The sequence below is a fragment of the Oryx dammah genome, unplaced genomic scaffold (assembly GCF_014754425.2).
Source record: "Oryx dammah isolate SB20612 unplaced genomic scaffold, SCBI_Odam_1.1 HiC_scaffold_1, whole genome shotgun sequence".
In the NCBI taxonomy this organism is placed as follows: Eukaryota; Metazoa; Chordata; class Mammalia; order Artiodactyla; family Bovidae; genus Oryx; species Oryx dammah.
The window spans coordinates 62,054,309-62,079,812 of record NW_024070185.1 but is presented as its reverse complement, the minus strand read 5'-3'; the positions used below and the strand labels follow the sequence as shown (position 1 = coordinate 62,079,812).

Sequence of the window (25,504 nt, the reverse complement as noted above, 5' to 3'; positions counted from 1 at the left end):
CACACACACACACACACACACACACACACGCCTCCTCTGGTTTTCCCTCCTGGAGTTTCTGAGAGGGGCTGTGGGTCCCCATGGCCCTGGGGTTGGGCCGGTCTGCCCAACCTCGCCCCTCGACCTCCCTATGCTCCATTCCACGTGCCTAACAGCCAGTGGGAGCTAGGTCAACCACAGGCAGTGGGAGCTAGGTCAACCGCTTCGCCGACAAAAAGAGGCTTCTGGAGGCAGACGCTGGGCCTTGAACCCAGGACTCCTCCCCACGGGCCCAGTCTCACCTTGGAGCTCTCATCCATACTTAATCCTAATAGTGGAAGGGGGCTCTGGACTCCTGTTCCAGCCTAGTGGCCAACTTGTCCAGTGACTGGCCAAATCCCTGCAAAGCCCTCTTTGGGCTAGACAGATGCTCCCCTCACAGATTTGGTTCTACCACTCTACCTACCTTCAGGAAGCCTCCTGTGATTAATCCAGCCCTACAGCCATTCCTTGCACTTGACTTAGCCATTGTGACTTTGAAGCTCCAAGGTGAGAATGGGCCACCTTCAGCTAATCTAGCAGGTGGAGCCCAGGATTCAGGGCTTTCCTCTGCCTCCAAGATCTTCTTTTTCTTATCTATAAAATAGTTAATAATAACAATAGTTCCTCAAAATGCTGTTTTCAGAGTTAACAAGGCTGCTTTCAGAGGTAACATCTTCTAATAGGTAGGTCCACCTACCTCTTGTATCCACACACCCATTCATTCGTTAGACATCCATTCAGCTTATACCTGTGCCATGAGTCAAGGTGAGGTGAGGTGAAGTCACTCAGTCATGTCTGACTCTTTGCAACCCCGTGGACTGTAACCTACTAGGCTTCTCCGTCCATGGGATTCTCCAAGCAAGAATACTGGAGTGGATTGCCATTTCCTTCTCCAGGGGATCTTCCCGACCCAGGGATCGAACCCGGGTCTCCTGCATTGGAGGCAGACGCTTTAACTTCTGAGCCACCAGGGAAGATCAAGGAACAGACCAATTCTTCCCCCACCTGGAGGTGTTCCTTGGCTAGTAGGGGAAGAACAAACAAGTGACAACACAGTATGATAAGTATTGTAATTGGGGAGCTTGAGGCAGTGGTCAGTGGGAACCAATGAGAAGATATATGAACCAGGGACAGGAAGCCCAGGAAGAGTTCCTAGGTGAAGGGGTGCTATTGAAACTGGCCATGAAGAGTAAGTGGGGCTTCACCAAGCACCTAGACAGGAGAGGCACCCTGTGACTAGAGGGCTTAAGCACCAGGATGCCACGTTATCCTTGGCTGACAGACAGGAGCTTGACCAGAAGATTCAAGGCGGTGGTGGGAGTGGGTGGGAGGGATGGAGGATGTGCTCCTGGAAGGTGGAAGGTGAGGCTATGGCTTGTCCTTGGGTTACTATTGTGTTCCCACGCCCACCGCTCACTCCCAATCCCCCATATAAGCTACACCTACTGAGCATTTTGTGTGCCAGGCACTACACCAAGCACTTTGTGTCCTCATTCTTTACAGCAACTCTGTGGGGTTGTCCCCACAACACACACCATTTTTTTTTTTTTTTTTTTTGCAGCTGAGGAAACCAAGGCTTAGAAAGGTGAGGCCACTTGCCTAGGTCATATGGAAGGAGAGCTAGGACTCAGACCTAGCAGGTCCTGTCCGACTCTCGGACTTGGGCTCATACATAGCTTGCTCCAGCTCTCCACCTGAAGCTGGCATCCCCTGATAGTTCTGTTCAATTCAGCAAACACTTTAGGGACACCCCCTTGTCCCTGTGGGGGAGCAGGAGCCAAGAATGGAGCAGATCTGCCCTCAGAAAGTGCATAGTTGGTCCCGCAGATGAACGTAAGGTGAGCCATAAGAAGGTAAGGTGGAGGTGAGGTCACAGCTGTAGGGGAGACCACAGAGCAGGTCTTCGAAGAAACGGCATTTGCAAAAAGCAGAGATACGGAAGGGAGTTGGGTGCCACGTAGGTGGGAGAGGGGACCTCTTCCACATGCAGGTCCTCTGAACACCAATCCAGGCCAGAGGACCACAGAACAACCCTGGAGGGAGGTTCCGTGAAGGCAGCTCCTAGAATAGGCCCAGCGCTAACAGTACTCAGGATTCACCCTAGAAGTAAATGTTCTTCCACTGACCCCAAGCTGCTTCCCTAAAATCCTGTTAGAGGGCCTGGAAAAGCAGGTCACAAGTAGGACTGTTCTAGAAAGAATGCAGCACCTCAAGGTTCGGAGAATACCTGATGTGGGCCTCTGAGGATCAGAGGGGTCCTAGTCCCAGCTCAGCTTCCAACTTGCCTCATGACTTTGGGCAAGTCGCCCTACCTTCCGAGTTCCAGATAACTCCACTGAAAAATATACAGGGGTGAGAGGAGATGACCCCTGGAGTGACTTGTTATCTCAAAAGTGACAACATTAAGACTTTTGTCCTAACTTTTTCACATACAGAAATTCACCCAAGAATGTTTAAAGCATTTGGCAACCAAGAAGCAGCAGGAAGTTGGCAACATAACCCAGATAGAAGATGCTGCTGATAAGCTCAAGGCAAGTGGGGGATTCTTCCTGATCCTAGCCGAGATGTCCACTTCTCCGCTCAGACACAGGGTTCTCCCGAGTATGGAGCCAGGGAAAATGAAAACCAACCTCAAAGGGGGGTTTGGTGGGGCCTGGAGTTTCTGTAATTTAGGGGACCCTTTTGAAGAAAAAGAGCACAAAATTAGTTGAAAGGCCATGAAGGGGTCATGCTAGAGAGTGGCCTGGGGCTTCTCTGTCATTAGCTTTGCAGTGAATCTGCCTCTACCCGGAGCCCAAGCCTTGTCCGGAAACACCTGACAAAGTGGAGGAATGGTCTTTTCTCCCTCCATCACCAAGGCCGTATTCTTAGACAGACTAGTCCTCCACCACCTGAACCCCGAGTTGCCTTAAGCAAAGAAAATATAAGGTAAGGAACATGCAAATCACACTTTCAGTTTCACTGCTGAAACAAAGCAAATAGGTTTAAATATATTTCGTGACATGTTCTTCAGGCTTATCCTATCATAATGATGTTTACTTAAGTGGATTCTTCTGTGAGTTTTAAGTAGGAAGTTGGGACTGACATGATCCTAGCTGCTGTTTTAACTGTGAGAAGGGTATTATTGCTCTTTAGGAGCCTTTTAGGTGCACTTGGCTGGAGAAGGCAATGCACCCCACTCCAGTACTCTTGCCTGGAAAATCCCATGGATGAAGGAGCCTGGAAGGCTGCAGTCCATGGGGTCGCTGAGGGTCGGACACGACTGAGTGACTTCACTTTCACTTTCATGCATTGGAGAAGGAAATGGCAACCCACTCCAATGTTCTTGCCTGGAGAATCCCAGGGACAGGGGAACCTGGTAGGCTGCCGTCTATGGGGTCGCACATAGTTGGACACGACTGAAGCGACTTAGCAGCAGCAGCAGGTGAACTTGGCTAGTCCCTTCCCTTCTCAGCCACTGCTGCTGCCTCCTCAGAGTGAGGGCTGGGGTGGGATGCCCTCCCAAGGCCTGTCTCCCTGAGGCTCTGTGAACCCGGACTGGCTACGTCAAGTCAGGCAGTGAGACTGGCTCTGACCGTGGGAATAGTTAGCACCCAGACTAGGTCACAGAATTGGCCCCCTGTTTGTCCAGCGCCCATTATCTTTTGAGTGACAGCCTGCCCCAGTTTACTGAGGACAGATGTCTTACACCTGTGACCCTGGCTTAATAATCATGTCGTCTTCAAGAGCACGGCTCTGGGCTCAGGCAACTGGCAACTAAGACAATGTGGGAACTAAAAGTTGGCACACCCAAAGGGATAGCAGAGGTGCTTGGGGATGTTTAGCCCCGAGAACAGGCTGACTGTCTGAGGCTAAATCTCTGAGCAGACATGGTCTGGAGGCTCCTGAGGAAAAAGTTAGGATCCGTGTGGAAAGTCTTAAGGGGGGTCAGGTTTCAGCTTAATCTAAAGAATGGTTTTGTTTGAAGGTTTCCCCAACTTTAGTTTTCCCTAGTGGCTCAGACAGTAGAGTGCCAGCGATGTAGGAGACCCGGATTCGGTCGGAAAGATCCCCTGGAGAAGGGAACGGCACCCCACTCCAGTCTTCTTGCCTGGAAAATCCCGTGGATGGAGGAGCCTGGTGAGCCCCAATCCATTGGGTCACAAAGAGTTGGACACACAACTGAACGACGGACACACAATTGAACGACTGACACACTCACTCACCCAACTTAAACTTTATTTTGAAGTAATTACCAGATTTATAGGAAGTTGGAAAAGTAGTGCATGACCCTCGGTAGATAACAAGATTCCTTGCCCCTTCCCCAGGCCAGTGGATAGACTTTTACTGGTGCCTGGTTCATAGATGGAGCGGCCCTCTGTGAATCTGGTTTGATTCAGGTCAGATGGCCGTGTTCCCACTCCCAACTGGAATGATGCTAGGTGCCCAGAGTGCCCTCCTAGATGACCCAGGCTCCAGCCTGGTGTGGCTCTCTCATGCCCCTCCACCTCCATGCCACCCAGGTCACTCACCATGGTTCTGACACCAAGTTCCTTCTTTGTTCTGGGGACCTGGGGATTTCCTTTTTGTTGTTTGTTTGATTGTGGGTTGGTTTTTGTTTTTTTTTAATCTGGTCATGTAACTTTATAATTTGCTCAGCATTTCCATGTGTTTGAAAGTAGCAGGAAGGAAGATTTCCCATGTCTGCTCCTTCTCTCTTTTTTGACTAAACTATGTCAGTTTGGAGAAGGAAATGGCAACCCACTCCAGTATTCTTGCCTGGAGAATCCCATAGACAAAGGAGCCTGGTGGGCTACAGTCCATGGGGTCACAAAGAGTTGGACACGACTAGGCAACTAACACACACACACACACACACACACACACACACATCATTTTGGGCTTCCCTGTTAGCTCAGCTGGTAAAGAATCCACCTGCAATTCAGGAGACCCTGGTTCAATTCCTGGGTCGGGAAAATCCCCTGGAGAAAGGGATAGGCTACCGACTCCAGTATTCTTGGGCTTCCCTGGTGGCTTAGGCAGGAGGGCTACAGTCCATGGGGTCACAAAGAATCAGACACTACTGAGTGACTAAGCACAGCACATATGTCATTACTGGGGTAGGGTGTTGTGGTTCTTTTTTAAGACGCTAACCCTTTCCTATGTCATTAAAAGTTGTTTATCAGTGTTGGTATTAGAGTCTGTATGTGCCATTATATAGCTCGACCATGATTCATGAAACCATTTTCCTAATGTTGAACATTTAGATCCCTTCCAGTTTTTCACTCAGGTGAAACAACACTGCAGTGATATTTGGCACCTTGATTTATTTCCTTTGGAATATGTTTTCCTAGTGTGAGTCAGCTGGCCAACAGGCACAGATGTTTGTGGGGACTCTGGTGCATTGTACCAAACTGCAGCAGGCCTAGTTGTGGCAGAGAGGTCTGGGGCAACCATGCTTCTCCATCCTTGCTTTCTCAGAGGCAGTACTAGGGCAAAGATCATCTGCTTGGAAATTAACCCATGAAACAGCTTGGTAAACAAATTAAAACCAATAAAGTTCATAATTGGCCAAAGTCTACTGATCAGAAGCCAACAACCAGGCCTACCCAACCACGCCTTTCCAGAGAGCAATCAAGAAGGGCTTGATCTTAAGTCCCCACCCAATATCCTGTACATGATTTTTCATTAATAGGCTCTTTGCTTCCCCATCACGGCTCTGTGGGGGCTGATACATCCAGGTGTAGGGAAAATCAACACTTACCTGCTGCCCTAACTTTTTACTCAAACTGGGATAAGATGACCATATATCAGAGTGGTTATAGTCTTCTTTCAAATCTTCCAAATTTTCTACAGTGAGCTTTTGATACTTTTGTAAATGACAACAAAAAAATTATATAAATACACAGTGTATAGAATCCTCCTGCCAAGCCGGAGACTTGGATTTGACACCTAGGTTGGGAATATCCCCTGGAGAAAGAAATGGCAACCCACTCCAATGTTCTTGCCTGGGAAATCCACAGACAGAGAAGCCTGGTGGGCTACAGTCCATGGGGTTGCAAAGAGTTGGACATGACTTAGCGACTAAACAATAATATATATAATATATATATAGTATATTGGTTCACTTTAAACTGATGTGGCCCAAACCAGTGTACTTCTTTGTTTCATTGCCAGAATTCTCTCAATTTTTTTTTAAAAACCATATTGCATAATCAGTCTCAGGTTGCTTATACCTTAAGTTTTCTATGTTGAGATTTATAATATTGTGTAGTGTCATTAAGTTTATTTTGTATATTCTTCTTTAAAAAGTGGATCTGTAGAAACTGCTTGGAGTGAAGGTTTGTTGGGAGAAGACATTTGCTCTCAGTTTCTAGAAAAAGGTCCTCCATGTACATATGTTGCCTCCAAAATGTGTTGATAAATCAAAGGTTTAGAACACATTTTCTTTCCTTCACTTAGTCATTCAACAAAGATGTACTTTGCAGGCTTGCTGACTCATAGAAACCATATTGTAGACTAATTCCCAAGGTAGTCAAAAACTGTTTACTATCTCTATGGCATGTGGTGGTATAAGTTAGACTCAGAGCCTGACCACTGCGTAGAACATTGTATGGGAAACAGACTTTGGGAACTCATCTCCTAGATCCTGACAAACCACACATTCTTGCCCAACTAAGGAGAGAACATGGCACCACAGGGGACCCTGCCTGGCACCACAGGGGAGCCTGCTCACCCCTACACCTGCCTGGATACCAAGGATCTTCCTGCTTGTGGGTTGTATAAATGTTTGGTCTGAGGAAAAATACTAGCCTAATTTTTTTTATGATTTTAGTTTTTAATTGCACTAGTAATGCATAAACACATTTCAGTTTTAAAAATTTAAATAGTGTATTAGAATATAGTGTAGATCTTTGGAAAGCACAAAGTAAGAATCCCTCTTGACCATCTTCCCCAACCCACCTCTCCCCAAACATGACCAGACAGATATTTTAAATGCACTTGCAGACATACAGATGCAGCTATCCATATACGGTTTTTATTTTGTGATTTTTTACATAAATGAGACCATCCTGTAAGTATTATTCTGCAGCTTGCCCCTTTTGACATGATGTCTTGAAGAGCTTTCCACAACAGGATATATAGGTCCACTGCATTCTTTGTGTGTGTATGTGGCAAAATACACATAAAAATTACCATTTTAACCATTTTTAAGTGTATAAGTCAGTGGCATTCATCACAGTCATAGTATTGTACAACCATCAGTACTGTTTTCAAAACTTTTTCATCACCCTAAACATAACTGTAATCACTAAGCAAGTACTTCCCATTCCCCTCCCACTGCTGCTGCTGCTGCTAAGTCGCTTCAGTGGTGTCCGACTCTGTGCGACCCCTTAGACGGCAGGCCACCAGGCTGCCCCATCCCTGGGATTCTCCAGGCAAGAACACTGGAGTGGGTTGCCATTTCCTTCTCCAATGGGTGAAAGTGAAGTCGCTCAGTCATGTCCAACTCTTAGTGACCCCATGGACTGTAGCCTACCAGGCTCTTCCTTCCATGGGATTTTCCAGGCAAGAGTACTGGAGTGGGGTGCCATGGCCTTCTCCAATTCCCCTCCCACTAGCTCCTGATAACCTCTAGTCTACGTCCCGTCTCTATGAATTTGACTATTCTAGATGTTTCATATCAGTGGAATCATACAACATTTGTTCTTCTGTGTCTGGCTTATTTCATTTAGCATCATATCTTCAAGATTCATCCAAATTATAGCACATATCAGAACACTGAATTCGTTTTAATCACTGGATGTTATTTCAGTGTGTGAGTGCAGCATAATTTGTACAATGAACATACATATACTTCTCATATTGAAACTTTTATCCAACTTTTCTGTCACCAACAATGCTATAGTGAGTGTCTTGTTGCACAAATCTCTATGCACATGTGAAAATATTTTCTAGGATCAATTCCTGCAAGAGGAGTTGCTGCATCAAAGGATTTAAGCATTTAAAATTTCGATGTTATATCACCCTCTACAAATTCTAATAGCTACTAATAGACACTGCCACTCATGGTGTATGTAAATGCCTATTCCACACACCCTTAGGGATTCTTGGTGTTATCCATCAGTTAGCATTTTTTCCAGTCTGATGGCCAGTATATATATATATATATATATAGTGCTGCTCATTTCCTTGATCTTGATTGTTTGGGATGCTAAGGCACCTCTTCCTATGTCTATTGACACTTGTAGATCTCTGGTCCATTTTTAAACGGAATGATTCATTTTGCACGATATGTTATGGACAGTAAGCCTGTGTAGTTTGTCACCTGTCATGTAGCTTTGTTTATAGTGCCTTACCTCTTGCAAAGAGTTTCTTTTTTCATGTGATCCAACCTGTCATGACCCCCTTTATGCTATCTGAGTCTTACGGAGGTCCTCCCTTCCCAAATTTTTAAAAATAAAATTGTTCTATATTTCATTTTGATAGGTTTATTATTTTTTAATGTATAGTGCCTTAATTTATTTAGAATTGTCTGTTTGGCTTTTATTGTGGAAAACTTCAAGCATACATACGTGTCATCCAGACATATAATTTCATGGGTAAAACTCTGAGCATATTACCTGTATAAGATAAGGACTCATTTTTAAAATTAAGTATCAATTTTAAATACACAAGAAAGTATTATAAATCAGGTATCATCATATTAATGTTTATATCATATTAATATCACCATATTAACAATGGCTCCTTAATATCATCAACTATCCAACCAGTAGTCACATTCCCAGTTGTTTTATAAATGTCATATTTTGTTTGTTTGAATTGTGAGTGAAATAAAGTTTTCAAAATGCAGTTGATTGATGTATTTCTTAAGTTGATGGTAAACATGCTCCTCTGTCCTCTACATGTCTTCTGAATTATATCTTTAAGTTAGATCTAGAGGCTTAATCAGATTCAGATTTACATTTTTCACAAGAGTACTTTACAGGTGGGGTTCTGTCTGACTTTATGTTTGTATACAGAATAAAGTAAATATCTAACAGATACTTATCAAATAGATGATTAATTGCATGCTGTACCAACACCATCTTTTGAATTATATATAATTATATAATTCATATAATATTAATATATAATTATATAAACAATTATAAATATTAATATATAATTATATTTAATTCAACAAATATATATACTTATACTTTTCTAAGCTATTCTTTCTCTTGATCTTTTTGTCTATGCCTAAACCACATAGTTTTAAATCCTGTATCTTTACAGTTCATTTTGACTTCCCTGGTGGCTCAGACAGTAAAAAGTCTGCCTGCAAAGCAGGAGACCCAAGTTCCATCCCTGGGTCGGGAAGACCCCCTGTAGAAGGAAATAACAACCCACTCCAGTATTCTTGTCTGGGAAATCCCGTGGATAGAGGAACCTGATTGGGCTACAAGTCTATGGGGTCGCAAAGAGTCAGACACGACTTAGCGATTAAAGAACAAAGCAGCTCATCCTTCATAGATCTTTATTTTTTGTCTATGCCATGAGGCTTGCAGGATCTTAGTTCCCTGACCAGGAATCAACTGCGGCCCTTAATAGTGAAAACTTGGCATCCTAACCATTGGACTGCTAGAGAATTCCCCTTCATTGATCCTTTAAAAAACAGTTTTTTACTTTTCCTGTACTTATTCTCTCTCACAATAATTTAACATTTGGTTAATATGCATGTTAAGACTTTGATTGGGATTGTATCCAATTTATACACCAATTTGGAAACAAACGACATTTTTATAGTAATCAGTCTTCCCAGACAAGGATATGGTTTTTCTTCCATGCATTCAGGTTTTGTCTTTCCATACAATTTTATGCTTTTATTTATCTAGGCCTTTACAGTTTTTGTTGGGTTTAATTTTAAATATTTTGCTGTTTTTTCTGCTGCTTTAAAAATGATTTTTATTTCTCCATACATTTTCCAATTGGTTATAATTGGTACTTAGGAAAGCTTTTTATAAAAAAGCTAAAGTGCTGAACTCTCTTTTTAGAAGCTGTAAGAGTTTCTTTTCATGTTGATTATTTTAGATTTCCTGGTTGGCAATTATATCATCTACAACTGGTTTTGTATTGTTCATTTGTTTTTTAGGCTCATGCAGAGTCAAGTAAAACCTGGCTGACTGGAAAATTTACTGAACTCAGATTACTACTTGAAGAAGAGGAAGCTCTAGCCAAGAAATTCATTGATAAAAACACACAGCTTGCCCTGCAGGCATACACAGAGCAAATCAAGTCTTGTGGGGAACAAATTGATGTCATGAACACTCTGTCCAACAGGGTCTGGACTCTCAGCCAAGAAACCAATCCTATACAGCTGCTGCAGGTAATGCTGGGTTTCTGCTCCACAGTGGACACTGGCTACCATATTTCATGTGGCTAATGTGGCACTGAACACAGTGTTCATACATTGAGTAAATACACAGAGAATTTCTTTGCCAGCATGTAGACTTCCTTGCCCCCACACAAGTCAGAAAATATACATTGTTTAGAAGATAATATACATCTTGGACTAGTTAAATGACATTATCAGCCACCATTTTTGAGGGCCTCTGTGTTCCAAGGACTTTAGTTATCTTAGCTCTAATATTTACTAAGAACTCTGCAAATTAGATATTCTCATCTCATTTTACTAAGGAATTGAGGCTCCAGGAGATGCAGGAACTCATCCAAGGTTATACAGCTGGTAGGTGGTAGATCAGGGATCAGGTGTGTCTGAATCTAAAGCCACAAGACATCTCTGCCCGGTCCTCTGACTATACAGTCTTAATGGAAACATCACCCTTGGAAAATCAGGTATCCTTGCAAAATCTACTAAGCAGACTTCAAGAGCTGAGTCACAGTTTGCTTAAAGGGGAGAGAGGATGGGACTCCTTGGCCACTGGGCTCTGTTGGAGGCTGTTATACTGAAGGAGAGTCTAAAACCTAGTCCTACGATATTTACTGCTACACTGAGTGAAAGCCTACTGTTGAGGGTGGAGTCCCTGTCTTCAGGGAGCCATGGGAGAAACTCTTCTGTCAGTGAAAGTGAAAGCGTAGTCGCTCAGTGTCCGACTCTTTGAGATCCCATGGACTGTAGCCCACCAGGCTCCTCTGTCCATGGGATTCTCCAAGAGTGGGTTGCCATGCCTGCCTCCAGGGGATCTTCCCAACCCAGGGAGCACACCCGGGCTTCCTGCACTGTAGACAGATTCTTTACCATCTGATCCACCAGGCTCCTGTGCAGTCACCTGTGCTCTTGGATTGCTTTTCTACTCATCTGACTCTTCCTCTTTCTCTTTGGCATGGCTTCTGGGAAGCTCAGAGCCAAATATGTTTCATATAGCTGGGATAGACTTTGTTCATATAGTTTGTGCCTCATCTCACTGGCTTCTAGCTTACATTCTTATCCTGGTTCTCTCTTGGCTTCACTTTTCTCAGTAAAGGCAAATTGTGCAGCATTAGATAACTTTTGTAAGATGCTTTTAAGGTTTGTAGGATGAGACAGAGTACAACTAAGTAAAGATGGCACTGAGAATAACCACAGATGAGCATGGGCTCTGGCTGCAAAATAAGGCAGGCAAATAAGTCAGTACAAAACTAGTCAAGCCAGTCCCTGGAGGATATTTCCACTCTTATACCTTTATGTGGCCTTGGTCATTTCAAATTAGCAAGTAAAGGTGTGTCCAAAAAAGTCTGATTCTGTATTGGGAATCAGGGAAGGCTTCCAGGAGGAGGTGACGGTGGAGCTGGTGTGAGGGGATAAGGAGGAGCTCACTGGGTATATACAGAGGGATGGAGCAGAGAGGACATACCAGGCAGAAGGAACCATGTGCCTGCGAGAGCTTGGTAGGCTGGAGAAGCATTTGGGTTCAGTCTGGCTGGAGGCAGGGCAGCGTTATGAGAGGGGAGGGGTTGTTAGGAGATGCAACTGGATAAGGAGGCCAGGGTTAGTTGATGCAGGATCTTATATGCCTAGTCATGGAGTTTAGACTTTGTCTTGTAAAGAGAAAAGGGGTCAGGGGAATGTTTGGGACTGAGGGATGACATGGTCGGATCAATGGTTTAGAAAGGTCACTGTGACAGGTTGGAGGATGGAAGGGAAGCGGGGAGGAGACCACAGGTATCCAGGAGAGAGATGATGGGGGGCTGGACCAGTGAAGGGGCAGGGGGGATGCGGAGAAGCAAGCAGGTTTGAGAGATGTGACAGGATTGGTGATTAGGGAAATCCAAGATGACAGCTGGTTTCTGGCAGAAAGACATGTGGCTATATGGCTGTTCTTTGAGTCTGCAAAGGCAAAAAGTAGATATGCTTGGTTTCATTCATTTATTCCATTATGAACATTTATCAAGAACCTTCTATGTGTCAGGCCCTATGCTAAATGCTGCAGTTTGGTGTTACCAGGTGGTCCCATTTGTCCCTCATTCCCCTTCCCAGCCCCACCCCACCCATCTACCCTCTTGTCACCCTCTTGCTACCCAGAGCTGCTCCCTGCCCTCTCTGCTAGTGCTCTGACTCCCTGTTCAGCCCTCTAGGTGTGACCTTAGGCCTCTTTCCCCACAAATTCCCTTCTCCCCACCCAGATGAAGACGGGCTCTAGACTTGTAGCTTCCTAGGTAGACAGGGCTTAGAGAGTACCCACAACCCCTCCCAAGGCCCAGCGTCCCTCCTGCCAAGTGCTCAGCCACCTTCCTTCCTTCCTGAGGAATCCGTCTGCCCCTCTCATCTTGGGCAGCTCTGCCAACCAGCCAGGGCCTGCTCACCTAAGGCAATCTGCTATCTTCTAAATCCTTGCCTGGGACAACTCTCCAGAAAGTGCAGACAGGGAATCTTAGGTGCAAACAAGAGAATTTTCTGTAACTGTTTTAAGCAAGAAAGCAATTTATGAAAGTATTAGGTGGCACACAGGATCTGTAGGAGGGCCAGAAAGTTGGGATAAAGACCAGGCCAGCCACAGGAGTGAAGCCAAGGCTGTGGCACAGGCTTGCTCCAGTGTAGACCCTACCGCTTCTCCTCCGGGCAAGATGTCGTGGCTCACACCACCGACCCAAGGCCGCCCCCCGGAACCTCACCACTGGTGTCCCTGACAGCCACACGCCACTGTCACCACCCACCCTCACTTCTACATCCAGAATCTGGAGTGAAGATGCTGTGGGTGCAAGGGGGACCAGGACCGTGTTTAAGCTTCAACTTAGCAAAGCCACACTTAACACAGGAAGGGTCTTTAATAAAAGGTACTGTCCAGATAGAAAATAGGACAGCCCCCCACTCTGGTGGGCACACCCCCTCGGGCAGCTTTCCAGTTGAGCTTCCAGAGTCGTTGGCTTTCATTTTGGGGGATGTGGTTTTCTGTTGCCCATTTTGGACATGCCCCAGGAGCACCTCCCCCCAGGAAAGCTGGCCCCTGACTCTTTTTGTTCCCCTGTACCTCAGACCAATCCCTGTCACAGTGTCTGTAAAGCTTTGGGGTCCCTTTCAAGGCGGTGAGCTAAAGGCAAGGGCAATCAGCCTGCCTCCTCCCTCGACCCCTAATGCACAGAGTGGACCTCAGTGCACACCGCAGGGAGGGAGAGAAGAACCAACAGCCCCCCAGCACTGGGGGTGGGGGTCCAGGCTGGCAGCAGGTGTCAGGGCCAGGTGGGGCCTATGCTCGCTGGCTGGGTTTGTTCCTGGGTGTGATGGTGGAGACGGGAACATGGCCCCAAGCTACCCTGAGCCCCGCGTGCCCTCGCAGGAGTACACAGCCGCTGAGCAGCAGATACAGCAGCAGATGAGCCTGGGGGAGCTGTGCCACCCTGTACCCCACTCATTTGAGCCCGTCAAGAGCTTCTTTAAGGACCTCGTGGAAGCCATGCAGAGCCTGCTGCAGACGCCACTGGATGTCCGCCTTAAGGAAAGTAAGTCACTATGTGACCAACCTTGGGTCCTTCACTCCCTAGTGCCGTCATTAGAGATGGTGCAGTCATGTCTGAATCATGTCTCTCCCGCACAGAGGCCCAAGGCTGGGCCCAACCCTCCCTGCCAACCTCACCTCCTACTCATCCCGAGATAGGTCCTGTCTCTCACAGCCTCTCTGCTCTACTCCTGCCCCTCAGTCACTCCTGGGGTCCTGCCTCACCTCAGCTTTGCCTGCACTCAGCTCCCAGCTGGACAGACCAACTGCCCCAACCTCCTCTGCCAGGTCAAGGCCCACAGCTGCACTTACTTGGGAAGCGCTTCCATGGGCTCCCTTGCTCTCTCAGCCATCCGCCCCTCTGCCCTGGGCCCGCTCCATCTCCTGCCTGGGGGTGTTTGTGAGCTGGATATATGGGCCCTTCTCTGCCTCTCTTAAATGCCTGGAGGGCAAGAACCACTTTGGGTCCATCTCTGAGGTCACCATAGGGCCTGACACAAGGCAGGTGCTCAGAAATATCCATCCCTACATTTCTGTTATTAGGATTCGTTCAAAATAGTTATTGAGCCCCTGTATGTGCTGGGCACGGCAGGGCACAAAACAGTGATCCTGCCTTTGTGGTGCTCAGTCTTTTAATGGGAAGACAGTCAACTAATGAATACGTATCAGCAGTAAGAAGTGCCTTGAAAAAATAATACTGAGTAAGGAGAATAGAGGGTGACCAGGAGAAAGAGCTATTTTCTATGGGGAAGTGGGGAAGGCTTCTTTGAGAAAGGGAGGTGGCTTGAAGCGTGGGCCAGAGAGCTTAGTGGTCACAGGCATGGACTCTGGAGCCACACTGCCTGGGCTCCTATCCCAGGCCCACCACTTCCTAACCCTGCCATCTGGAACAGGGCACCTAACTTTTCTATGCCTCTGCTTCTGCATCCATCGGAGAAGACAATGGCACCCCACTCCAGTACTTTTGCCTGGAAAATCCCATGGGCAGAGGAGCCTGGTAGGCTGCAGTCTATGGGGTCGCTAAGAGTTGGACACAACTGAGCGACTCCACTTTCACGCATTGGAGAAGGAAATGGCAACCCACTCCAATGTTCTTGCCTGGAGAACCCAGGGACGGGGGAGCCTGGTGGGCTACGGTCTATGGGGTTGCACAGAGTCTGACACGACTGAAATGACTTAGCAGTAGCAGTAGCAGTAGCAGTTTCTGCATCCATAGAATGAAGATAACACAGTCCCGTCTCATAGAGTTGTTGTAAGGATTAAGTGGGTTCTTACATGTAAAGTGCTCAGAATAGTGCTCAGGCGTAGTAAGCACCTGTGAGCACTAGCTATTATTGTTACTGCTGCTGTTACATCTGGGGGAAAATGTCTTCTAGGTAGAGGGGAAAGCAAGTGCAAAGGTCCTGAGGCACAAGGCAATTGTGAGTTTGACTTGCTGGAGGAAGAGCAAAGGGCAGGGGGTGGAAGCAGTCAATTGGAGTAGATGTAGGCACAAGAAGGGAAGAAGAGAGAGAGATACCAAGGAAACTCCAAAGATTTTGAACTGAACAACTAGAAAGAAGTTGTCATATTCTGAGATGAAAAAAGAGCACTTAGAATTGGAAGGAGCAGCCCTTTTGGCTGTCTGAGTAGCACTATAGGGATTTGCAAGAGCAAGTGCTTGACAAAAGGCAGCAAAAAGGAAGCCAAGAAGAAACCCAGTGGTTGGGTTGATCCGTGAGTGGTTGATCCATTTTCTAAGAAAGGTTGTGAAACCAGCAGCTATGTTCCAAATAAGAAATTCTGGAAAAACCCTAGTCACAAGAACTGTAGCAACCCAAATTTCATCTGATGGCCCTGAAGGTCACCTTTTGAAGTGAGTCTTGCTGATCTGTAGAATGATGAAGCTGCGTTTAGAGAATTAAAGCTAATTCCCAAAGATGTTAAGGGCAAAAACTGCCTTTCATGGTTTGGATCTTATCCATGTCAAAATACGCTCCATGATCAAAAAATGGCAGACCATGATTGAAGCTCACGTTGATGACAAGATTACCAACGGTCATTAGCTTCATGTATTCTCTGCGCTTTGCTAAAAAAGCACAAGCAGCACCATCCCATGTATGTGGCAGACGCCTTCGTTATCCCCCGTTTTACAGATGAGGAAGCTGAGAGTCAGAGAGGTTAATTGACTTGCCCTAGGTCACTCAGCTGGTAGGAGTCGAGGCAGAATTAAGACAGACTCTAGTCCCAGCAATGGTGTTCCCTTCCCCTGGAGTCTGTTTCCTCCCAGGCCATCACCCTCATCCACCTCCAGATGAGGCCATCATTCTCACTGTCATAGGTAATACTGAGAGGTACTGCCTCCCAGAAAGGCTCCAAGGAGATGGGGGTCTTGCAGCACCACTGCCCTTCCAGCATCCCGCCTCACCACCCTCTCTGTGAGTTCCACAGACACTGCAGGTTCAACAGGCTGAAATGGAATCCAGCATCTTCCACCCGCTAACCCCCAAACCGCTTCTGCTTGCCTCCAATCTACTCTTCATTCCTCGCTCCCAGTAGAGTCAAGCCTTGGAACTTGTACCACTGCACTATGTCCTGAACCTGGCTCCTTTTCCATTCCTGCTGCCCCTGGTCAGCCCTGAGCCTACCCACAGGATGTCTCTACTCTCACCCTCCCCCGTCCATTCCCCATCAGAGGGAGCCTTAGAAATTCTTCTGCTCACGTCTATGCTCCTTCAAACAACTTCCTTGGCTCCTCACTTTATATAATACTCCAAGCACCTGTCTTTGCTCCTGCTGTATTCTTGGGAAAGCCTCCCATCCTTTTTCTGGGTGTCCAAACCTCCCCCAAATCTTTAAGGGCCAGCTGAGGTGCTTCTTCCTCCAGGAAGCCTTCACTGACCCCTCTAAGCCCTGGAGCCCGTTCATGTCCCTTCTTGGATCCAGAGCACTTTCTGCCTTGGGTATAGTTCAGGCATGCCCATTTCCTCCTCACTTACCTGACTGAATTGTTAGAGACAGGGATTGTGACCTGGGTTTCCCCTGAATTCTCTTTTACCTGGATGAGTATGACCTTTTACCTGGATGAATATGAAAGGAGTAGGACCTTTTACCTGAACTCCCTTTGACCTGGATGAATATGACCTTGCTGAGGGCTTAGCTTTAAGTTCCTGTTTTCTATCTTTATCCTAGAATTTGCATGTCTGCCATGAAATTGCCCCCTTCCTTGACCATTGAATACATGGTTGATTCTCAGCACGGTCCTAGAGCCTGCAGTTTCCTCCCCATGTCCAGGGCTCACTCAAACTGCCCTGCCAGTGCTTAACTTGCTTCCAATCTTGGAAAGTGTGTTTTTCTCTGTAGATCTGAGACTTGTCCTGAATTTGCATTTGCTACTTAAATTTGCATGCCATTCTTGGGGGAGAGATTATGTGAATCTCCAGTTCTGTAACATTTTTAGTAATGTTTTGTAGTTTGTGCTGCTTGCCTAAACGCCAGGCACTGACTTCTCACAATTCATTACAGGTAGGAACTGTCAGCTCTCAGGCTCCTCCTGCGTCCAGCCCGGTTCCTTGTTGAAAACAAGCCCCTCACCAGAGCGATCACTCTTCTTAAAATGTAAGATCCCAGGTGTGGGGAGAGGGGGAAGAGGGTGGGGTGTAATGGTGGGGAAGGAAGGTCACTGAAGTAGAGGGGCCTCCCTTTTTTCCTGAGACACACACCTTTGGTTTTTTCCAACCCTTATTATCAGTTTGTTTTTTTTTTTAATTCAGAAATAATGTTCACTGTAGAAAACAAAATTTTTTAAAAGAAAATAACTCATAAATCACTGAAGAGCTTTGGAAATTTTTCTGCTTACCTACCAAGCAGACATGTAGTAGTAGATAACTACTACTATTTGCCCTTTTAACTTTCTTTGGCATATCTATATATACATAGAATGATAAATATTTAATACAAACATGGTGTCATACTATACATACTGTTTTGCAATCTGTGTTTTCATTTCCTGATATATTATGGATATCTTTGTTCCTTAAAAAATTATACAAGTAATGCATGCTTCTTGTAGAGAATTACAAATTACTTATATGAAAAGAAAACAATTGCCTCCCCCAGAGATAAATGTTAATATTTTGGCATATGTTCTTCCAGACATTTTAAAAGTACATGTGTGTACAGATTTTTTAAAATGGAATTATATCATAGATATTCTTGTGCAATTTAAAAAATTTAATACTATAACAATTTCCTATTTCAATAAATACAGATATCATTTTTTTTTACAGGATACATGGCATTCCATTGAATATGCCATATTTAAATCAATCTCATACATTATTGGATATTTAGGTTGCTTTACATTTTCATTTCTATAAACAGTGCTGCAATAAACATCCATTCCTGTACTTATTTGTTGAATTAATAAGTGATTGAATACAACTTAGCTCATTTTTGGATTATTTTTTTAAGAGTAATTTCTCAAAGTGGAATTACTGGGCATGTATTTTTTAAAACAAATCGTTAACAGATATAAAATAGATAAAAGAATACAAATCAAAGGTTACAGCTCAATGATTTTAAAAAGTGAACACATTCAATAACTTCCTTCAGACCATGAAATGGAAATTTCCAGCTCCCCAGAACCCTTCTTCATGCCAGTTCACTATCCCCAAAGGGTAACTACTCTCTTGACTTCTAACAATATAGATTACTTTTGCCTGTCCTTGACTTTTATATACTTAAATCACTCAGACTGTACTCTTGTATCTTCTTCGACAGAACAACATAACATCTGTGAGACTTAGCCATATGATCGTGTGTAGAAGCAGTTTGTTGATTTTCACTGTGGTGTAGTATTCCATCCTTTGAACATGGCACACCTAGTGCCTATTGATGGACATTACGGATTGTTTCAGCTTTGGCCTATAATGAATAATATTGCTATGACATCCTTGTACATATCTTTTGATGCAACTATATGCATTTCTGTTGGATATTTACCCAGGAATAGGAGAAAACCACTACTATGCAATATTGTTCTAGATGTCCTAGAGAGTGCCTTGAGGCAAGAAAAAGAAATGTTAGCTCTAAGGACAGGAAAAGAGTAAAAAGAGATCGTTATGCAAAGGTGACATGATTCTTTACAGAAATCCAAATTAAGCTGTAAAATAGAGTTAACAAATGAATTAGAAAAGCTGCCAGATGTAATATCAGCATACAAAAATTAATTGTTCAGTTCAGTTCAGTCGCTCAGTCATGTCCGACTCTTTGCAACCCCATGAATTGCAGCACACCAGGCCTCCCTGTCCACCAACTCCCGGAGTTCACTCAAACTCACGTCCATCGAATCGGTGATGCCATCCAGCCATCTCATCCTCTGTCGTCCCCTTCTCCTCCTGCCCCCAATCCCTCCCAGCATCAGAATCTTTTCCAATGAGTCAACTCTTCGCATGAGGTGGCCAAAGTACTGGAGTTTCAGCTTTAGCATCATTCCTTCCAAAGAACATCCAGGCCTGATCTCCTTTAGGATGGACTGGTTGGATCTCCTTACAGTCCAAGGGACTCTCAAGAGTCTTCTCCAACACCACAGTTCAAAAGCATCAATTCTTCGGCGCTCAGCTTTCTTCACAGTCCAACTCTCACATCCATGCATGATTACTGGAAAAACCATAGCCTTGACTAGATGGACCTTTGCTGGCAAAGTAATGTCTCTGCTTTGAATATGCTGTCTAGGTTGGTCATAACTTTCCTTCCAAGGAGTAAGCATCTTGTAATTTCATGGCTGCAGTCACCACCTGCAGTGATTTTGGAGCCCCAAAAAATAAAGTCTGACACTGTTTCCACTGTTTCCCAATCTATTTGCCATGAAGTGATGGGACCAGATGCCATGATCTTAGTTTTCTGAATCTTGAGCTTTAAGCCAACTTTTCACTCTCCTCTTTCACTTTCATCAAGAGGCTTTTTATTTTTAGTTCCTCTTCGCTTTCTGCCATAAGGATGGTGTCCTCTACATATCTGAGGTTATTGATATTTCTCCTGGCAATCTTGATTCCAGCTTGTGCTTCTTCCAGCCCAGCATTTCTCATGATGTACTCTGCATATAAGTTAAATAAGCAGGGTGACAATATACAGCCTTGACGTACTCCTTTTCCTATTTGGAACCAGTCTGTTGTTCCATGTCCAGTTCTAACTGTTGCTTCCTGACCTGCATACAGATTTCTCAAGAGGTTTGGTCTGGTATTCCTATCTCTTTCAGAATTTTCCACAGTTTATTGTCAATAAAGTCAATAAAGCAGAAATAGATGTTTTTCTGGAACTCTTGCTTTTTCCATGATCCAGCAAATGTTGGCAATTTGATCTCTGCCTTTTCTAGAACCAGCTTGAGCATCTGGAAGTTCACCGTTCACGTATTGGTGAAGCCTGGCTTGGAGAATTTTGAGTATTACTTTACTAGCGTGTGAGACGAGTGCAATTGTACGGTAGTTTGAGCATTCTTTGGCATTGCCTTTCTTTGGGATTGGAATGCAAACTGACCTTTTCCAGTCCTGTGGCCACTGCTGAGTTATCCAAATTTGCTGGCATATTGAGTGCAACACTTTCACAGCATCATCTTTCAGGATTTGAAACAACTCAACTGGAATTCCATCACCTCCACTAGCTTTGTTCATAGTGATGCTTTCTAAGGCCCACTTGACTTTGCATTCCAGGATGTCTGGCTCTAGGTGAGTGATCACACCATCATGATTATCTTGGTCGTGAAGATCTTTTTTTTACAGTTCTGTGTATTCTTGCCACCTCTTCTTAATATCTTCTGCTTCTGTTTGGTCCATACCATTTCTGTCCTTTATCCAGCCCATCTTTGCATGAAATGTTCCCTTGGTATCCCTAATTTTCTTGAAGAGATCTCTAGTCTTTCCCATTCTGTTGTTTTCCTCTATTTCTCTGCATTGATCGCTGAGGAAGGCTTTCTTATCTCTTCTTGCTATTCTTTGGAACTCTGCATTCAGATGCTTATATCTTTCCTTTTCTCCTTTGCTTTTTGCTTCTCTTCTTTTCACAGCTATTTGTAAGGCCTCCCCAGACAGCCATTTTGCTTTTTTGCATATCTTTTCCATGGGTATGGTCTTGATCCCAGTCTCCTGTACAATGTCATGAACCTCCGTCCATAGTTCATCAGGCACTCTATCTATCAGATCTAGTCCCTTAAATCTGTTTCTCACTTCCACTGTATAATCATAAGGGATTTGATTTAGGTCATGTACTGGTAATAAACAATTAGAAAATGAAATGTTAAAAACATTATTTTCAGTAACACTTTCTAAAAACTTAGGAATAAATCTAACAAAAGATACATAAAACCACTCTCCTGAAAACTCCAAAATATTACCAAGAAAATTATCTGGTAGAGTCTACTACAGTTGAACATCCACATGCCCTAAGACCTAGATTTTTCTCTAACTTCATGTCTCCAAATGTGTATAATGCAACAAGAACTGTAACTGGGAATTCAAATCACCACCACTTTTCTGGAGGACAATTTGGCAAAAGCCTTAAAAATGCAATCATCCCCATGGACCCAGCAATTCTTTTAGGAATATAGCCTAAATAATCAGATATATAAAGATGTATTCATTAGTGTTTTTAAAAGTCTTCTTAAAAGCTTAAATATTTTTTTAAAGCAGGGGGAAGGTATAGGTTAAATTCGAATTCATCTATACATCAAATCTTAATGTTGCCATTAAAATGCTCTTATAAAAGAATATTATATGACGTGGTAAAATGTTCATAAATACATCAATACATTTAAAAAATTACCAAGAGTCTGTATGGTATGACACCAATGTTAAGGAAAAAACCATAAAGGGGCAAGTAAAAAAATTTGGAAGGACATCCAAGTGTTAAAATAGTGATAGGGTTATTTTTAAATTTTTAGAAATTGGCAACAAATTCCACTGTACAAAATTCAAGCTGTACAACGGATGTGCATTAAAATGCTGTCTCCTCCGCGTGTCCCCCGATCACCTCCCCACTGGTGATTTTTGTGTTTCCAGTTTTCTACCGTAAACAAGGGCAGGACAGCCTGCGCACGCACGGTCGTTCTCCCGGGGGCGGGGCGAGGCGGGGCGGGGCGAGGCGGGGCGGGGCGGGGGTGGGCCTGGGTCGCTGGCCCCGCCCCTCAGGTTTGGCCCGGGTGTCCCCGCCCTCTACAGACGCGCGCACGCCCTGTCTGGAGTCCGACACGATGCACGCGCGCTTGCGCCTTTCTGCTGACCTCCTGACGGTACGCTGCGGCCTCCTCGGACGCCTGGGACCCACTGCCGCGCTGCGTTTCGATGCGCTGTGGCAGGTGCTGGGGCGCGACTGCTTCGCCGCCGGCCGCCACTACTGGGAAGTGGATGTGCAGGAGGCGGGCGTCGGCTGGTGGGTGGGCGCGGCCTACGGCTCCCTGCGACGCCACGGGGCCTCGGACGCCGCCCGCCTGGGCTGCAACCGCCAGTCCTGGTGCCTCAAACGCTATGACCTCGAGTACTGGGCCTTCCACGACTGCCAGCGCAGCCGCCTGCGGCCCCGCCACGACCCTGACCGGCTCGGTGTCTTCCTGGATTACGAGGCCGGCGTCCTGGCCTTCTACGATGTGACGGACGGCATGAGGCACCTACACACCTTCCGGGCCGCCTTCCAGGAGCCGCTCTACCCGGCCCTGCGGCTCTGGGAAGGGGCCATCAGCATCTCCCGGCTGCCCTAGTGGCCGAGACCCTAGTGACCGCCTTAGGCTCTCCACGGCTCTGCTCTGCCGCATCCAGACGGAGCTGGTCTACGACCTCCTCTGTAAGCATTCCCATCGTCTCCCCGACCAGTCCTGCCCTGTGGTTTGTATAGTTCCTCTCCTAGTAGGCGAGTTTCAAACGAGCCCTAAACCTGCAGGGCCTCTCCTGCTGCTCTCTCGTGCGACCCCGCCACCGCCCCCAGGACACTCATACTACACTGCCTTTTAGTTCAGGTTCCTGAAAGCACACACCCACAGGTGAGCCTTAAGCACCCTGACCATGTCAGTGAATGAGATCCCCAGCATCAGCTCACATAGAGCCCAGAACTGCCTGGCACGTGGTAGGCGCAAGATAAATATGTGAATGAGTGAGAGTCCCTAGGACTCTTCTATCCCTTAATGTCCCTTGGATCTGCTTCCTCCTCTTCACTCTACTTCAGCTTGTCCATGTCACCTCCCTTACGAGGAGCTGCCAGAGGTTCTTGGCCTGTCACCTCCTGGCCTGAACACTTCCCAAGCTCATTTTCTACCTTACAGCCAGAGTGATCTGCCTGTAACCTCACTTAATTTCTTAGAACTATCAAAAGCTTCCCGAGGACTACGGTGGGGAGGGGAGCGGGGGAATCACTTTACCCTAGCATTCAAGGCTTCTCTAGTCTGCCCCAAAGTACATACCCTCATCTAGCTCCTACTGCTCTTTTCAGAGACCCTTCAATCAGAACTGGGTCACCTAGCTCCACCTGTATACCCTTGCCTTTGCCGTTTCCCATACACACACATTTATACAGGAAAGCCCTTTCTTCTTTTTGCCTGTCTGTCTTCCCCAGGCTTAACTGCCCCAGGAAGTCTCCCCAAACCAGTCTGGGACCTGTCTTTCCAATTAGATTGGAAGACTTCTAAGGGCAGCCATTTCCTACGCCCTCCTCACCCTGAAAAATTCAAAAAGTCCCTTCCCTCCAAGGCAGTGAGTTGATGACCACTAGCTGACTTCTGGTGAATCAGAACAGCTGAGTTGGGAGAGCCTCACAGATCACCCAGCCTGACCTCATTGTACATTTGGGGAGAATAAGGTCGTGAAAGAAAGTTGCCTCAAGTCACCCACAGAGATTCAGGACTGGGCCACCCCGCAGCACCCAGCCATGTGTCTCTGGCCCAGCCCTTCCAGCCCAGCTTTCAGCCTGGAAGATTTTACTCCTTATTCATTTCTTAGGGGATGTTGGGAAGAAATCAGCAGATGACTGTTGCTAAGCAACCACAGGCAGTTTTCCCAACTGTCTCGGAATCAAAAGGAGAGGAACTTACCATGAGTGGGGTTTGGGCAGCTAAGGCATCCCTGTTTTCCTCAGGTCCAAAATGTTGCCAAGGAAATGCGGAGAGCCCCTGCTTTCCAGAAAGTAGTGATGTTGTCTATAGAGAACGTTAAATCAGCAGAACTTCCAGGAAAGTCAGCTCCTCCAGGAGGGAGGGATGGGTCTTTCTATGGTCTGTGCGTCGGTTCTGAACGTTCACCATTCTGTTTGTCAAATTCCTTATGTGGTTTTGAAGTTATACTGTCTTAAGTTATCTTCTTAGGTGCTTGGCAGGAGGGCGGTGGTAGGATGAGGAAAATGCAAGGCTGAATCTCCCTCGTGGTTTAAACAGACTCTCAGTGCATTAATTAGTTTGAACCATATAAAACTGCCCATATCCAGTGTGTGTGTGTGGTTTTTTTTTTTTTTTTTTACCTGAAAACAGTAATTTCATATGAGGCAGTGTAATACAAGTAGAATACAAGGCAGAAGGAACTTCTTTAGTCCTAATCAATTCATTTAAAACTCTAGTTTGGCTAGATGTTTTAAACACTACACTCCAGGAAAAGGGAAATTAATTCTACCGGGGATGGCCCAGAGCTGAATTCTGACAGGCAGAGGGCATTCCTGACAGAGGGAGATGGGTACGCTTGACCCCATATCTCTGTTCATCTCTGCATGACTTATTTCCAGACTCACAGCCACAGGGTCCAAGTAAAAATCCTTGCTATTTTGCCAGCCACTGTTCTAATGCTTTACAACTATTAACTCATTTGATCCTTACATCACCCCTAGGAGATAGTTTGACAGTTGTACACACGGGAAAACTTAGAGAATGAATAACATGCCCAGTATCTCACAGCTAGTGGTGGGGCTCGGGTCTGTGCTCTTCCACCATGTTTAGGTGAATGCAGCCAGTCTAGCCAGTGCCTACTTGGTCTGGCCCTTCTCTTATGAGGCCTGTGATGCCTTGCTTTTGCCTGGTTACTCTGTGGGATTGAGTCTACCTTTGGATTACCTTCCGTGGGCTCTGAGAGGAAGTCTTACACCCTGAGGGAGATTTGAGGTTTGGGGATTCATGTATTGTAGCAAGAGTCAGAGCTGAACTATAAAGGACAAAAAGTGCAGTTTTTGTCCACAATCATTTGTGACCTCAGGCTAGACGCTGTAGTTGATGGGAGATCTTCTGTAAAGTGGGATTAATGACCCTATCTAGCAGTGCTGTGAGGCTCAAATGAGCCCAGAGGATGTGAATTGTCCTGAAAACTACAGTGCTGTGCCATGCCAGGACCTGTTGGCATGCCAGTGGGTTCCTGTTGGGCATGGCAGTGCTAAGACGGCCGATACTCCTAGCTGCCATCTGACAGGAGCAGGCGCCTCCGGCAGCATTCAACACAGGACTGAGCTTTCTTGGGGTCCAGGTCTGAAACGGTACCCATCACTTACTCTCTTTGCAGACTTGAATTTGTAGAAATTTTTTTTTATTAATAAGAGCAAATGGCTTGCAGATGTGGTTTGTTTTAATAAAACACGAATACCATCCTTTT

At 45.6% G+C, this 25,504-nt stretch overlaps 1 protein-coding gene across 1 annotated transcript in view; it reads left to right on the top strand.

Moving 5' to 3' along the window:
* TRIM14 (tripartite motif containing 14) overlaps nt 1-25,504 on the top strand; it is a 26,157-nt gene extending 653 nt beyond the window's left edge. Inside the window, exons 2-6 of the mRNA XM_040238744.1 lie at nt 2,457-2,552; nt 10,139-10,372; nt 13,761-13,923; nt 17,424-17,516; nt 22,112-25,504. Coding sequence (XP_040094678.1) covers nt 2,457-2,552; nt 10,139-10,372; nt 13,761-13,923; nt 17,424-17,516; nt 22,112-22,647 — 1,122 coding nt within the window. The 3' untranslated portion in view covers nt 22,648-25,504. The remainder of the gene's footprint in view (nt 1-2,456; nt 2,553-10,138; nt 10,373-13,760; nt 13,924-17,423; nt 17,517-22,111) is intronic.